This window comes from Nyctereutes procyonoides, unplaced genomic scaffold (assembly GCF_905146905.1).
Source record: "Nyctereutes procyonoides isolate TBG_1078 unplaced genomic scaffold, NYPRO_anot_genome, whole genome shotgun sequence".
NCBI lineage: Eukaryota > Metazoa > Chordata > Mammalia > Carnivora > Canidae > Nyctereutes > Nyctereutes procyonoides.
This window is the reverse complement of record NW_026575133.1, coordinates 2,817,150-2,832,734: the sequence shown is the minus strand read 5'-3', so window position 1 is coordinate 2,832,734 and position 15,585 is coordinate 2,817,150. Positions and strand designations below refer to the sequence as shown.

The following is a 15,585-nucleotide window of genomic DNA, read 5'->3' as shown; positions in this document are numbered from 1 at the left end:
CTTACTGTTTAAAAAGTGGGAAAGTATGGATACAAGAAGGAAATAAATGTTACCTACTACTCTGTCACTTAGAGAAAAGCACAGTTAACTTCTTAGTGTCTGCTCTGTCTGTAGGTATGTGTAATGCAGGGATCTGCCTCCTGGCTGTGCCTCAGTGCTCCGGGCTTATAGGTCAACCCTGTAACACTGTCCGTGAGGGGCAGCGCGGCCTTCCCGGGCCCGCGTGTGGGAAACCTGGTTGCTTCTCATGCCCCTGTCCTGAGTCCTCCAGACCTTCAGTCTCTCTCTGGCTGCCCCCGCTCCTTGCCCTACACGAGTGGGATGCAGCCATCCCTTGATTCACCCACGGAGCTCCCCGCACACCAGGCAATTGTTGGGGGCAGACTCACCCAGTGTGACAGAGCAGGCTGCGGTTCAGCCCGGCCGTCCCTGTTCTTGGGCCCTGCCCCTGCCGTGAGCATCCAGCCCGCCTGGCCCGCCTGCTCCAGCCCGCTTCCAGGCAGCACCTCCGCTCCCAGACTGGCCCATCCAGGCCAGGGTGGTACTGGGTGAGGAGCTTCAACTTTCACACCAAGAAAGATGGCCAGGGTATTTTTCTAAACAAAATCAATGGATTTTTCTAAAGCAATTTTACGTCTTATTTTTTAAAAATTCCATACTACTCACATAAATATTTTTATATAGTTTTATATAATAACTTGCTGGCCTTTAAAAAAATTCTGTTTTTTTAAATATTTAATTAAATTTTAAATTCCAGTATACTTCACATACAGCATTATTTTAGTTCCAGGTGTTTGATACATCACCCAGTGCCCATCACGATAAGTGCCCTCCTTAATCCCCATTGCCTATTTTACCCATCCTCCACCCAAAAATTCTGTTTCTTTTTACACCTGACTGTATATTTGGGGCATTTTCTTATGTTCTTAAGTATCCCTTGAAAACACTATTTTTTTCCCCAAGAAACAGTTTCTTTTTATTTTTCTTATTATAAAGTGAGGCATTATCATTTCTCCAAAAAAACAGCAACAAGAGACAATCCAACAGAGTAAAAAGATCGCGAGTATGTCCCTTGCTCGTGCTCCCCAGCCCTGAATAACTCCTGTTAATATTCCACTGTGTGACCTTCCCGAGCTTTGTGTGTGTTTGTGTGCACACGTGTGACACACATAGGATCTTGTAGTACCGCCTGTGCAGACATTTTTGACACGATAGACATTGTCTGGAGAGTGTCATGATTGACTGAACCAGCCTGGCTGCGTGGTGTTCAGACACTTCCAAAGTTCTGCTATTATGCCCCACGCTGCCAGGAACATCCTGGTAGTCAGCTCTCTTCAACTTTCCCCCTTGCATAGCTTCCTTGAGATGAAAGGATGTGGACACTTTTGAGACATTGTTGCCAGGAGGCAGTGGGACCAGTGGTAGAGAGGGCAGGCTCCGGCGCCAGCTGGCTTGGATTCCAGTCCCGTGCCACCTCTTCCAAGCTGGGGGACCTTGGGCACATCACTTAACCACTCTGCCCTCAGTGTCCCCATCAGTGTGCTGAGAGCACACCTGCCAGAGAGACGTTTTGAGGGCTCAGGAAGTTCAGCCCTATCACACAGTGCCTGCCTACAGCCACTCTCCATAACCGACAGTCATTGTCACCTGCTTCCTAGGGCCCTCAGCAACTCCTACCATGGGATCATTATTGTTCCTCCTACACCTAGTCAGAAGAAAGGAAGGCAGACTAAGACCTCTCAGCACTATTTACTGATTAAATGAATGAATAAATGAAGGAGGTGTGATAGGAGGTCAGATTCTGTGTCAGCTTCATGTGGGTAGAGGCCCTCTGTTGCCTCAGACCAGCCTTCTGAGCTGAGCAAGTTACGTAACCTCTCCAGATCTCAGTAAAGCATAAATTCATTCATTTATTCATTCAACTGATCTATTTTGAGGGCTACTGTGTGCCAGGCTCTGCTCTATGTGCTGGGCTCCTTCTGCAAGCAAAGAAGAAGAAACAAGTCTCTGTTCTTTTGGTGCTTGCATTCTAGGGGTGCCAGTGCCCCCTCTCTTACTGCATTGTTAGAGAGATGATGTTCGATATAGTGTCTGGTACACAGTAGGTGCTCAAGAAATGATATGGTTGCCATCCTCTTCCTGTGCTGTTCCTAGGCCCACCTTGGATATGAGGCAGAAGAGATTGACCTAAGACCCATCTTAACCTCAAAACAGGTCCAAGGGGCTTTGTTCCTGGTGGGGAAGGGGTGAAGCCAGGAGACTTACTGGTGCCTGGGATGGTATCAGAGAGTCTTCTGAGGCACCATGGCTGCGAAAGGCCCTAAGAAGGCCTGCCCCTCACTGATGTGGCTTCATGCCTTCCTCTCCAGGCCAGGAAGAGGGGAGCTGCCTGCCCCGCCCACAGTGCCCCCAGGAATGTGCCTGCCTGGACACCGTGGTCCGATGCAGCAACAAGCACCTCCAGGTCCTGCCCAAGGGCATCCCCAAGAATGTCACAGAACTGTGAGTAGCCTCAGGCCTGGTGTCAGGAGGACACGGTAACTCGAAACAGATAGTAGCTGACTAGGGCTTGGAGTTAGGGCGTTGCAGGAGATGCTGGTTCCAAGAAGGTGTTGAGCTTCTGTTTGACCCCCACTCTGCAGTCATTGGATGGCACGGTCACCCACAGCGAGTGCTTCCTCACTTTAAGCTAATGCCTGCTTTTTTTTTTTTTTTTACGTTTTAAAAAATATTTTATTTATTTGAGAGACAGAATAGAGAGTGAGAGTGAGAGAAGGCATGAGCTGGGGGAGAGGCAGAGGGAGAGGGAGAAGCAGACCCCCTGTTGAGCAGGGAGCCCCATGTGGGGCTAGATCCGAGGCCCTGGGATCATGACCTCAGCAAAAGGCAGATGCTTAACCGACTGAACCACCCAGGCACCCTGCTAATGTCTGCTTTTAAACTGAGAAGTAACGTTATGAATTTCACTTCACATCATCTCATGAGCATCCCCTTCTGTCATGAAAACTCTCACAGAAGTTTATTTTGCTGGCCGCATACTATTCCACCATATGAATCTACTGTGGTCTATATAACAAATCCCTGTTGGTTGTATAGTTGTTTTCCAATTTTTTACTAAATTGTATTATTATTATAAATAGTGCTGAGGTGAAGATCCCTTCAGTGAAGCTGCTGGTCAAAGAGCGGTGCATTGTTAGGACTCTTGCTGCCTTTGGCATGATGACCTTCCAGAAAAGTCATTGCCGGGCAGCCCGGGTGGCTCAGCGGTTTAGCACCTCCTTCAGCCCAGGGCCTGATCCTGGAGTCCTGGGATCAAGTCCCGCGTCGGGCTCCCTGCATGGAGCCTGCTTCTCCCTCCTCCTGTGTCTCTGCCTCTCTCTCTCTCTCTCTCTCTCTCTCTGTGTGTGTCTCTCATGAATGAATAAATAAATCTTAAAAAAAGAAAGAAAAGAAAAGTCATTGCCTTTGCACCCCTACTGGCCAGGTGTGGAAGTGGCCTCCCCCCCACCGTCCCTCCCCATCCAGCCCCAGCAATACTGGACATCATGGTGCTACAATCTTTGTTGATTCGGATGTGGGATCTGAGCTTATGTGGAGGTGTGGATGTCAGTGTGTATGAAAGAGACAGAGAGCTGGGCTTCTTCAGCAGACACCTCCAAATAAGAGGCTGTGGTCAGTCCCTTACTCCTCATATCCCCTGGGATTGAGCCCTCTAGGCCTCCATAGCTGGGGTTTCCTTTCCCTGTGGGGAGTGCATGAGGTTTTTGTTTGTGTGTCTTTCATTACCAGAGGCAGGCTATTTCCTCACAAGTGTATCAGCCACTGCAGTCCTTGTCCTGTGACCTGCCCACCCTTCCCTTACCTAGTTTTTGATGTTTTCTCCTTGGTGCCTCATAGCCACCCTGAACATAATGACAGGTGGGACAGCCTGCTGTCTTTGACTGAGGTTGCTGAAGTTCAGAGGCTGGGAAGATCACTACTCTAAGCCTTCATTTTCCCAGCTGTAAAATGGGGCCACTGGGTGTATTGGTCAGAGCCGTTGAGAGGGTCACGTGAGATGGGTGGGAAGTCACTTTGTATGACACAGTGATGGGTCAGGGTGAGTAATACAGCCCTGATTTTGCTGTTCTCTGGATCTTTGGAGGGTGGGGGCGAGCCATCCTGAGGGCTGTAGTTGGTGGGGGTCCCAGGCAGGGAACCCATCCGGGGCTTCAGCTTCTGATCCTTGGGCCACTGCTTAGCAAGGATGGCATGGGGGTGCGTAGGGGATCTTCACAGCACCTTGAATCCCAAGCACTACCCTGCAGACATGCGGAACCTTAGGGAGCATTAGGAGGATTTCTGGTGGGCTTGGCTTGAGGACAACTTGGGTGGCAGTGTATATAGTGGGTCCCAGAAGAGAGGCCAAGGTGGGGAGACAGATGGAGGCAGCTACAGGAGCCCAGGCCTGGGTGACGGTGTGCATTCGGGGGAGATGTGAGACTGGAACACAGCGAATGAGCAGCAACCAGTAGGCAGGAGAATCAGCGGTGCTGTGGAGAGGGCAGAGTCATCATTAGGGTCCTGCGCCTGGGTGGTTAGGGTGTGAGTGTGGTGCTGATGTAGTCAGGGGAAACCACTTTGGGTGTAAAAGCACCGAGCTCTGTGTTGTTTGGGCCTGTTTGAATCTGGGGCTTCCATGGGGAGACCAGCTTCATGCACCTTGCCAGCAGGTGGAGGGGGGCCCTGCTAGCTGGCATGGGCCTAACAGGTGGGCCTGGGAGGGACTAATGTGCAGATCACACCTGTCTGGCCAGGATAACCTCAAGGCAGAGAGGGGAGGGCGAGGAGCCCAGGACTGAGCCAGGGTCATGCCTGCCAACAGGGAAGAGGCTGAGCGGGTGAGGCAGGGGGCAGGAAGGAAGCCAAGGCAGCCTTTGTGTCTCAGGGCTTCTACCAAGTTCTTAGGCTGGCACCTACCCAAATGCTTACAAGGTTGCATATTTTCTCCTCCGGTTAGTGATTCTGAGCTAATTATGTGGTCTGCGTGGAGAAGAGGAGAGGAGAGGAGAGGAGAGGGGAGGGGAGGGGAGGGGAGGGGAGGGGAGGGGAGGGGAGGGGAGCCGAGCCAGGAAGGCCCAGGCTGTAGGGGAGGCTTCTCCAGCGCTTGCTGCCACCGCCTACGCACTAACTATTGTGTTCTCTCCTGTAGCTACTTGGACGGGAACCAGTTCACACTGGTTCCGGGAGAGCTGTCCACCTTCAAGTACCTGCAGCTTGTGTGAGTATGCAGACCTCTTGAGGACCCCAGGGTGGCACTGGTATCTAACCTTCAGGCTCCAGTTTTCCTGGAATTCCCTACCACTCCACTTCTGGCCTATGGGTTTTTAATTGTGCCCCTTCCCTCCTGGAACTCCTGTGCATAGAGCTGTGTTGCCACCTAGTGGTCATGCTTGGGAATGGCATGTTCCAGGCTCCCTTGGGTTGGACCCTGTCGGCTTCTGAGCACATCACCCCAAGCCTACCTCTGGGCTGACAGTGATCATTAATGAGGGTCATCCAGGCAAAGGAAGGAGCCAGAGCAGAAGTAGAGGCTGTTGGAAAACCTCTCAGTCCAACCTTGGCTCCCAAAGCAAACATGAAATTTGGCAGCTACAAAGACACGTCTGTAACTAAGTTTCTCTTTAGGTTAACATCTTTTTCTGTTATTTCCACCATTGACCCTTTCCACTCCATGAATGTATATAAAATAAGCCTCCAAATAACCTTAGTTCCTCCTAACCCAGCCTAATTAACACCTCACCTCACTTGTCTTGGTCTGTTCGTTGGCCAGTTTCTCCCTAAAAGAAGTCCAGATAACATTCCATCTTAGTTTGGCTTGCAGCGGTGCTCTTCAGGTGTGGTCTGTGGACGAGTGGCCACTAGAGAACTGTTTGTAATGGGTCCTCAATTAGATAAGAAACTTGCACCAGAATGTGAATCAATGTCTTGCTTCTTTCACTGAGAAAGTGTAATTATGAAAATAATGTTAGCTAAACTAAGTTGTGTGTTTAGTGTCATAGGTGATTGCACTTTGGCATAAACTCCTGGTTGTAGGACATCAGTTCAGGGACTGGCTTCTCTGAGTGACACTGGATTACATGATCTTGAAGCTCTGATCCTAAAGACCTAGCAGATGTATTTTGATTGTTCCCATGGTAGGGGGTAGGGAGGGCAGGGATTTGGTGGCCGGTGACAGGGTAGTGAAGACATAGACAGCTGGTCTAATTTGGGGCAGCTGCACTGGTGGCTTGGATACCTTTGGGAGGCAAGGAGGGAGAGAGGACCAACATGGGGCCCGTCCTTGCCCATTACACACCCAATGTGCTGAGTGCTCAGTGAAGAACCTCAGTGTGTCCTAAGAACAGTGGACCAGTCTTGAATGAGATTAGTTAGAGGAATGTTTACAAAGAGAAGATAAAGGCAAGGCATATGGTTTCTTTCTCTTTTTTTTTAAATATTTTATTTATTTATTTCAGAGGGAAGGCAAACATGAGTGGGGGGAGGAGCAGAGGGAGAAGCAGACTCCCTGCTCAGCAGGAAGCCCAACATAGGGCTCAGTCGGATGACCCTGGGATCATGACCTGAGCCGAAGGCAGACACTTGACTGACTGAGCCACCCAGGCGCCCCATATGGTTTCATGTTACGAATATTTCCTGAGTGAAGAGCTGTATGAAGCGAGGGGATATGAGGGCCCCTAAGTCAGGGCCCTCCCCGCAAAGGTGGTGGTCCGAGGGGCATTCGGGAGAGAGACTGGGGCACATACAGTCATGGAAGTGATGAGTGTTCCAACAGGGGTAAATGCACATTAGGGGTGATGAGCCCAGTGTGGGAGGCTGGGGCAGAGGCAGAGCTCCCCAGTGGGCACAGGGAAGGGTTTTAGGCAGTGAAAGGGTTTTAGGAAGAGCAGCAAATCCTCAGCGGGCGTGGAGGAGGCAGTGAAGGAGAAGCGGGCACTTGGAGCACCCCCCTCCCCCAGCAGGTGGCTGGGTTAATATCTTAGGCACTCGGAAACCACTGTGGGATTTGGCAGGAAAGTGACATAGTCAAATTTGTGTCTTAGAAAGATTACAGTGGTGCCCACCCGCGTGGAAGATGGATCGAAGGGGGGCAGCTGTAGGTGAGAGATGAGGTTGAGCCTGAGCCAGAAGCTGGGAGAGAGGCGAGCAGAAAGGGGGGAGGAGGAAGCTGAGAGAGGGGCAAGTCTCTGGGCTGTCAGGGCTGTAGGGGTGGGGGCAGGGAGCACAGGACGTGGACTGGAGTTGGAGCTGGAGTGTCCCTGGAGGGGAGTCACAGGTGCGGGCTGCTGGGCCCACGGGGAGGGCACTGTCACCTGCCATGGGGAGGAGAGCCAGGAGCGTCCCCGAGGCGCCCAGAGTGGACTGAAGCAAGAGGGTCAGTGAGGTGGGGTTGGCTGGAAAAGAAGCTTCGCCAAGGGACTGAGAGGCACAGCCACGGAGGTAGGGGGAGTGTGGGTGCCAATCAGGGACCTGAGGAAGGAAAGACAGAGAGGCAAGAAATTTGAGAAGAGGGGTATCAGTTGTGACCTTGGGTGGGTTACTTCATCTCTCTGAGACCTTGCGCCTTAGTTTGAAAGAAGGTGGCCACCGTCTCCTCGCCTGTTGGGTTGTAGGAGGGCTAGGGAAGGAGCCTGTGGAACGTGCCAGAGGGAGAGGAAGCACAGAGGAGCTGCTGGGTCTGGAAGTCTGGAGGCAGCCCCTCTCCCTGGTGGGAGCATTCCCATTGTGCAAGGCCCTCTGGGGGGAGGGCGGTGCGGAGACAGGCAGCCTGGGGATGCAGGCAGAGCACGGAGAGCAGCGCGGAGGGCCCCTCCCTCCCTGCTGCCCCCCCCCAGCTGCCACCTGAGGGAGGACAGCAGGGGAGGGGAGGAGCCCCTTGCAGAGAGCCCGGGTTGCAGGGGTTGCGTTCTTTCCCTCTCAGCAAGGATGCTTTTGTCTCTTCCAGGGACTTGAGTAACAACAAGATCAGCTCCTTAAGCAATTCCTCCTTCACCAACATGAGCCAGCTGACCACTCTGTGAGTCCCGGGGGTGGGGAGGTGGAGGGAGGGCACGCGCGCTCTGGCCACGGAGACCTCCCCAAGCCCTGTGGGTCACTCGCGGTATCGCCACCAGGGAGTATGCCAGGGCCTGCCAGGGCCTGCCAGTCGAAAAGAAAAAACCTGAATTTTTTATTGTGAACATGCATTCATACAGAAAAATGCAAAAAATATATGTATCATATCATATAACAAATAGTCATGATGCTAGCACATGCGTAAATACCTAGGGCAAAAACCAGAACATAGCACCCCAAAAGTCCCCCATCCCTTCCCGATCATTCCCCCTCTCTCCCATCTCCAGGCAGTGCCTACCCTGACCGCTATGGTGATCAGTTTCTTTGATTTTCTTTATGGTGCTGCCATTTATATATGATGCACTTCTATGCAGTGAAGTTTCATTTTGCCCATTTTTGAACCTTATATAAATTGAATCATACAGGGTATCTTTTTTGTCTCTGGCTTCTTTTATTTACCATTATGTTCCTGAGATGCACTCCTGTGTGGAGCTGTCTAGTATTCCTTTGCAGGACTATGCCATACTTTCCTTATCCAATTTATTGTTGGACCGTTGTAAACAGTGGCCCTCTGAACATTTTTGTGCTTATAGTCTGAGCTATTCTATTTTTTTTTAAGATTTTTATTTATTTATTCACGAGAAACACAGGCAGAGACACAGGCAGAGGGAGAAATAGGCTACCTGCAGGGAACCGGATGCGGGACTCGATCCCAGGACTCGGGATCACAACCTGAGCCGAAGGCAGATGCTCAACCACTGAACTACCCACGTGCCCCCAGTCTGAGCTATTTTAATAATTGCTTTAGTTACATTCCAAGAAGTTGGTTGGAAAGTATAGCAGGCATCCCTTGTACTGGCCTGCGGCTGAAGGCAGGTATCTCACTCACCTTCTCAACACCTCATTTTACAGATGATGTGCCAAGAACTGAAGAACTTCCCCTTAGGCTCTACTGTGGTCAAACAGTAGAGCCAGTACTTCCCAAAAAAATGACTAGGTCGTGACTCAGCCAGACCCCCAGGAGCAGAATATGGGCCTGAGGCCATGAAATGCTCGTTCTAGGTTACACACCTGTGCTTATTTGCTCCAGGGCCTACTCATCAACTGGGTCCCATTTCAAGGTCTTTGTAAGCCTGTGTGTGAAGCTGCCATCAACTCTGGGGGACATTTGACAATGTCTGAAACATTGTTGGTGGTCACGGCTGCAGGAGGGCAGGCACCCCATGGACAGAGGCCAGGGTAGCTGCTAAACGCCTAACAAAGAATTGTCAACAGTGCTGGGGCTGGGAAGTCCTGGTCTCAGTGATTCTGGCAGCTGCAAGGAGAACCAGGGCCCATTCCTGTGACAGGAGCACCCCTTTGCTCTCCTTATTTTAACAACAGCTCTATTGAGGTACAGTGAACATACAGTAAACTTTACGTACTAAAGCATACAATTGGATACATCCTGACTTCCATTCCCATCCACGAAACCATCACCACAGTCAACACAGTGACCACTTCCATCACCCCCAGAAGTCCCCTCCCGGCCTGTGACAACCCTTCTTCCGTGTCCCCTCCCCATACCCCATCCCAGGCTGCCAGATGTGGGCTTTCTATGACTGAGTTAGCATCGCCTAGAGTTCTATGTAAATGGAATCCTACGACACTGCTCTTTTTTATTTGGCTTCTTTCAGCCAGCATAGTGATTTTGAAATCCCGCCATGTCACCGCAAGGGTTGCTAGTTCCTGCGGGTCAGTCAGTAGTGGCGTTCCACTCTATGGCTATTTATCCATCTGTCTGCTGACAGACATTTGGGACTATTATGAGTATCATTTCCTTTATTGTTGACCTGCCTACCTGCCCTTGATGGATTCATTGATTTGTAGGCACTGGGGGAGAGTGGTTTAGCCTGTGGAGCCAGGAAACTGAGAAGCTGAGGACTTAACTATGCCACCATGGGGACCTTCTGTCCCCCTGCAGGGAGGGCCTTGGTCTCCATCTTTACAACGGGGGTGGACACGGTCACAGCGTCTTCCCAACAACACCACAGCTTCCTACTGGTCAATTACTAGGCAGGCCCAGACTTCACCTGTCCAGCCCAGGCGTGAGGCAGGTCCTGGCCAGGTGTCAACTTCACAGGGACCCCACCTCTGGCCCTCACTGGGGCAGCCTCCACAGGAAGTGCACCCGGCCTCCTTGCTGAGGGCTTCACCTGGGCCACCTCCCCTTACCTGCAGAAAAGCCCTGTCAAGTTGTTATTGTTTTTGGCCCTGCCCTGCAGCTGAAGGAGTGCAGCATGAGGCATGAAAGGGTTGGGGGACATGGCTGGGTCCATAGGCTCACTAGTCCAGGGGCTTGGCCCCTACCCTCTTCCATGCTCAGGCTTCCCTCGTTTTGCTGCTGAGCAAAAGGCCCCTGCACCCTGAGCCAGGCAGCAGGGGTCTGGTCCCTAACTTGGTGCCTGCCTCCTCCTCATCCTGGTCTCCCCTCCCTCCTTCCCTTCCCCCCTTCTCCCTTTCCCCCTCCTCCCCTCCCTGCACTTGTCCTCCCTCTCTTCCCACAGGATCCTCAGCTACAATGCCCTCCAGTGTATCCCTCCTCTGGCCTTCCAGGGGCTGCGCTCCCTGCGTCTGCTGTAAGTCTCCCCTGCTCTTCATTCCTCCAGGAAAATGCACACCAAGAAGGGTCCTGCAGCCCACCTGGTGGGCAGAAATGTCTCGGCGTCTGTGACCCCTGCAGGGCCAATAGTGACCAAAGATGGGAGGCTGGTCCATTCTCATTTGAGCCCCTAATGGAGGCTGAAGAATGAATAGGAAACTCTGAGAAATGGGGGTTGCTATCTGCCCCACGTTGTGTTTGGGGAAGCAGTGTGTGGGGGGCGGATGGCATCCAACATAAGGTAGCCCCTTGTTTGCATGTGAGTTTCCGGTTCAGGTGGAGAATGTTTGAAAGGGATTTGTGAACTTCTAAGAAGTCCCACTGGGAGGTTTTTGCCCTGTGATCAAAGCCCTCTGTCACGCCTGTTGCAACGGCCTCTTGGGTATCCATGCGTGGGAATCCTCCAGCAGCCCTGCCTGGGGCGTGGGGACATTCTTTATCCTCATCCTATGGCCTGCCATAGTAACTTTTTTACGGGGAGGGAGCCTCGGCCTCAGGCTCGCTGGCCAAGGGAGGGAGGGCACACATGTTCCATTTGTTGTGTAAACAGGAATGGTGCTTTGAGTTATTTGTGATGGGAAAAACAAGTCCTCCAGAAGGGCTGGGGTACAGGATTGTGTACTTGGAACTTGGATTATAAGGGGCTCCCTCTCCCTTGCCAGTGGTCAGCAGGGCAGGGTCTTTGAACTGGGAGCTGTCTCCCTCTGGCATTGACATACATGACACACTCCTCCATCAATTCTCTGAGGCACCAATGGCCTCTTTTCTCCCCAGGTCCCTGCACGGCAATGACATCTCCACCCTCCGAGAGGGCATCTTCACAGACGTGACCTCCCTGTCTCACCTGTAAGTAACTTTGGCCCACCCTCTTTGGATTTAAACAGAACTTGGATTCTGAGAAAGACCCTCCCCCAACCTGCTGAGACTGGCAAAGTTTGTGGCTTTGGCCCTGAAACAAAATGAGCTTGTGAACTTCCTATACTCCCCATCTCAGATTCTGACACATTCAATGTTTCATCAGTCACAACAATGGGATTTGAAGACAGTTCTTCATAAGCAGCCATAAAAGTAGTAATGACCCTTACTGACTGCATCAGCTGATTTAATCCTCACAGCAATCCTACAGCATAGGCACAATTATTCCATTTTACATATGAGGAAACAGGTCTAGAAAATGTGAGAAGCTTGCCCAAAGTTGCATAGCTGGTAGGGGCTGGAGTCTTCTGTCTCGAAAGCCCATGTTCTTAAGCATGACCCTACTCCTGTACCTCTGACTTTACAGGGTGGGGGATAAACTCTGGAAATTTATTACCCCCAAGAAGTGGTATTATTTGATGTAGAATTGTTTCCAAAACCATTTAGCTGGCAGTACCATGTGGATTTTTTAAAAAGCAGTATGATCAATTCCTTAAAAGGCTAAATGTGGAATGACCCTGTGACCCAGCGATTGCACTCCTGTGTACCCCAAATAATTGAAAGCAGATACTCAAAACAGACACTTGTACACCCTTGTGCATAGCAGCATCATTCACACAGTAGTCAAAAAGCAGAAATAGCTCAAGTTGTTGGACAAAATGTGGTGTCTACATACAATGGGATCTTTTTCAGCTGTAAGAGGGAAGGAAACTCTGGCACCTACCACAAACATGGATGAGCCTTGGAAACGTGCTGAGTGAAATAAATAAGCCAGACATTAAGGGGCAATACTATATGGTTCCGCGGACATGAGGTACAGAATAGTTAACTCCATAGCTACAGGAGAAAGGTGGCTACCAGGTACCGGGAGTGGGAGGAAATGGGGAACTTCTGTTTAGTGGGTACAGAGCTTCTGTTTGGGGTGATGAAGTTTTAGAACCAGAGAGCACTGATAGTTGCACAACATTGTGCTAGTTGATGCCACCGAACTGTACACCTAACGTGGCCAAAATGGCAAATTTTATGTTACGTACATCTTTACCACAATTGAAGAAAAGAAATAAAAAGCAGTGGGCCGGGACAGGACCATCTTACTTCTGGAGGGGGCTGGGGGCAGAACATTTCCCTGCATCCCAACTTTGGGCCCAGGCAACAATTGGGACAGCTGGACTGCAGCTGGGACCCCAGGTGTTCTGGGGCCTTCTTCTCTCTGCCCACACTGAGTGCATAGGGCCCGAGTGGGCAGGCACATTCCAACCCAGGGCCTTCTGGGGCCCCCAGTGGCACCACCTGAGGTTCATCCAATAATCTCACTGGATTTTCTCAGTTGGAAGACTCACCTTTTCTATTTTTTTTTAACAATTTTTTTTTAATTTTTATTTATTTATGATAGTCACAGAGAGAGAGGGGCAGAGACACAGGCAGAGGGAGAAGCAGGCTCCATGCACCGGGAGCCCGATGTGGGATTCGATCCTGGGTCTCCAGGATCGCGCCCTGGGCCAAAGGCAGGCGCCAAACCACTGCGCCACCCAGGGATCCCGACTCACCTTTTCTAAATGTTAGTCTCAGAAATCATAGTGTAGCTTACAAATGATCTATATATTTAATATGGTGATATTTCTCCACGCCTCCCAAAGCACGTTAAATCAGTAGTGCGTTAGCAATCTTATTTATTTTTTTAATAACATGATTTTTTTAAATTTTTTGTTTTTATTTATTTATGATAGGCACATAGTGAGAGAGAGAGAGAGAGAGAGGCAGAGACATAGGCAGAGGGTGAAGCAGGCTCCATGCACCGGGAGCCCGACGTGGGATTCGATCCTGCGTCTCCAGGAACGCGCCCTGGGCCAAAGGCAGGCGCTAAACCGCTGCGCCACCCAGGGATCCCACATTAACAATCTTAGACTTGAGGAAATAAGTAGTAATATGTACTACTTATTGAGGGTGTGTCTGGGACAAATACTTTACAGTCTGTGAATACTTTATCTGTGGTGATTCATTTACTCTGAGACTAAAGTGAGAAGTAGGTATGGTGCTCTCTTCCAGTTCCCCAAATTTGACAGGGACTGCCCTGAACCCACAATGAAGATTCCAGTGCTGGCCTGGACTCAGTGGAGAGTGTGCAATGATTGATTAGTGATGTCTGCCATGGGAGTGAAAGGCAATACTATATGGTTCCGCGGACATGAGGTACAGAATAGTTAACGCCATAGCTACAGCTATGGATTACAGGATTCTTGTCCTAGGGGGTAGGATTTATTTTTCCATTTTTTATTTATTTGCATTTATGTATTGACATTTATTATTTGTATTTATTTACACTTACTATTTACATTTTCCATTCAGGCCCAGGCTCTGAAAAATGAAGCAGCTCCCCTAGGTCCTAAGACCAGGAAATGACAGAGACAGGACTGGAACTTAGGTGTATCTGATTCCAGAGCTATTTATTTATTCTATATTGCCTCAATAAATACATCCTGAATAACCACAGTGAGTCAAGTGGTGAAGAATTTACTACCACTGGGTTTCTGCCTTCTGGGACCATCTGGATATTATAAAGCAAATTAAGGCAGCAGTGACTAACTTTGGGGAAATCTGAGGAGCTTCACAGAGGAGGTGATGTTGATGCTGCCATTGGAAAGGGATTAGCTAGGGGTTTGCCATGGGAGAAGATAGGGAAAGACATTCTAGGAGGAGGGAACAGCATGTGCAAAGGCAAGATGACAAGAAAGTAAACACATTCAGGGATGTTGTCCACCATTAGGCTATAGGGGGTTGGTTGGGTAAGGAGTGTAGGGTGGGAGGAGATGGCTCTGGAAGGGGTATTGGAATTCCATTGTGAGGGGCCCTTTGTGCCATGCTAAAGAGTATAGATTTTATTTGACAGATATAAGGGAATTGTGCAAGAACGAAGTCGTAGAAAACTCCTGGAAAGCCATGGTGACATGTGGAGGCTGGCTGGCATGGGACGAGGCAGGAGGGAGCCTGGGTGGAGATGGTGGCTCTAGACAAAGGCCAGGCAGGGGACGCGTTGCTTATTGCTCTTGACTCTTGTTCAACAGGGCCTTGTTTCCATCTGTGTCTGGTGGTTAGTGGTTCTGAGCTCTTTTTTTTTTTTTTTTTTGGCTGCTGTTTGGAATTCTAAGGACCTAAATGAAATATACTTCTCTCCAGAGAGCATCTGTGCTGTCCCTGTGGGAACCAGGGTCTGTGGCTGCTCTGGGCCCAGGCACCTCCTTTGCTTGCCCCTGACAGGTGTCCGCTCCAGCTCTCCACCCCACCAGGCGGGACCTTTTCAAGCCTCCAGCCCACCTTTCCTGCCTTTGGATTCCCCCTTCATGTATCTCTTATATGTGGGGTTTCAATGCAGGGGGTTTCCTCCTTCCTGATGAAAACTGAATGATACCCAAGCACATTCTGATTTTGTCTCCAGCTCAAAATCTAGAGGCTTTGTTTTTCAAGTGGGAAGTGAACAAACAACGTGTTTTTTAGAAACAAAAAAACAAAGCTGCAAAAACAATTGTTGAACCACACTGATCTATAGATTCAGACTTCTCTTTTTTAGATTCAGACTTTTTTTTAAGAGAACAGTGATGTCAAGCCAAAAGCCAGATCCAGTTTGTAAGAAATAAACCAGTCAATAAAGCTCCTTTAAGCAGTAATTGTAGAACAAGGTCTCAGCATTACCGATCAGATGTGTTTGCTCATTGCATCTAAGCCTGTCTCTGAGACAGCATCTACGTGAAAGAAACCTTCCATTATAATGGAGCAATCCCGTGAATAAACTCTGCCCTTTATACCCAGGGTTTCAAGTGGACCTAGGCAGTAGCCTGGGAATTGTGCACATGCTTAGATTCAAGTGTGTGAGCGTGCTCCCATGTATCCACCATCTTCTCTGCTCATAAGAACTGTAACTGTTCTATAAAGAATTCTTG

General features: G+C 50.0%; 1 protein-coding gene across 3 annotated transcripts in view; it reads left to right on the top strand.

The window, feature by feature from the left end:
* SLIT1 (slit guidance ligand 1) overlaps positions 1-15,585 on the top strand; it is a 173,667-nt gene that overhangs the window by 134,083 nt on the left and 23,999 nt on the right. For all 3 annotated transcript variants that reach the window (XM_055300074.1, XM_055300072.1, XM_055300071.1), the window contains 5 exons: positions 2,370-2,502; positions 5,192-5,260; positions 7,985-8,056; positions 10,641-10,712; positions 11,510-11,581. In XM_055300074.1, the coding sequence (XP_055156049.1) occupies positions 2,370-2,502; positions 5,192-5,260; positions 7,985-8,056; positions 10,641-10,712; positions 11,510-11,581 (418 nt within the window). The remainder of the gene's footprint in view (positions 1-2,369; positions 2,503-5,191; positions 5,261-7,984; positions 8,057-10,640; positions 10,713-11,509; positions 11,582-15,585) is intronic.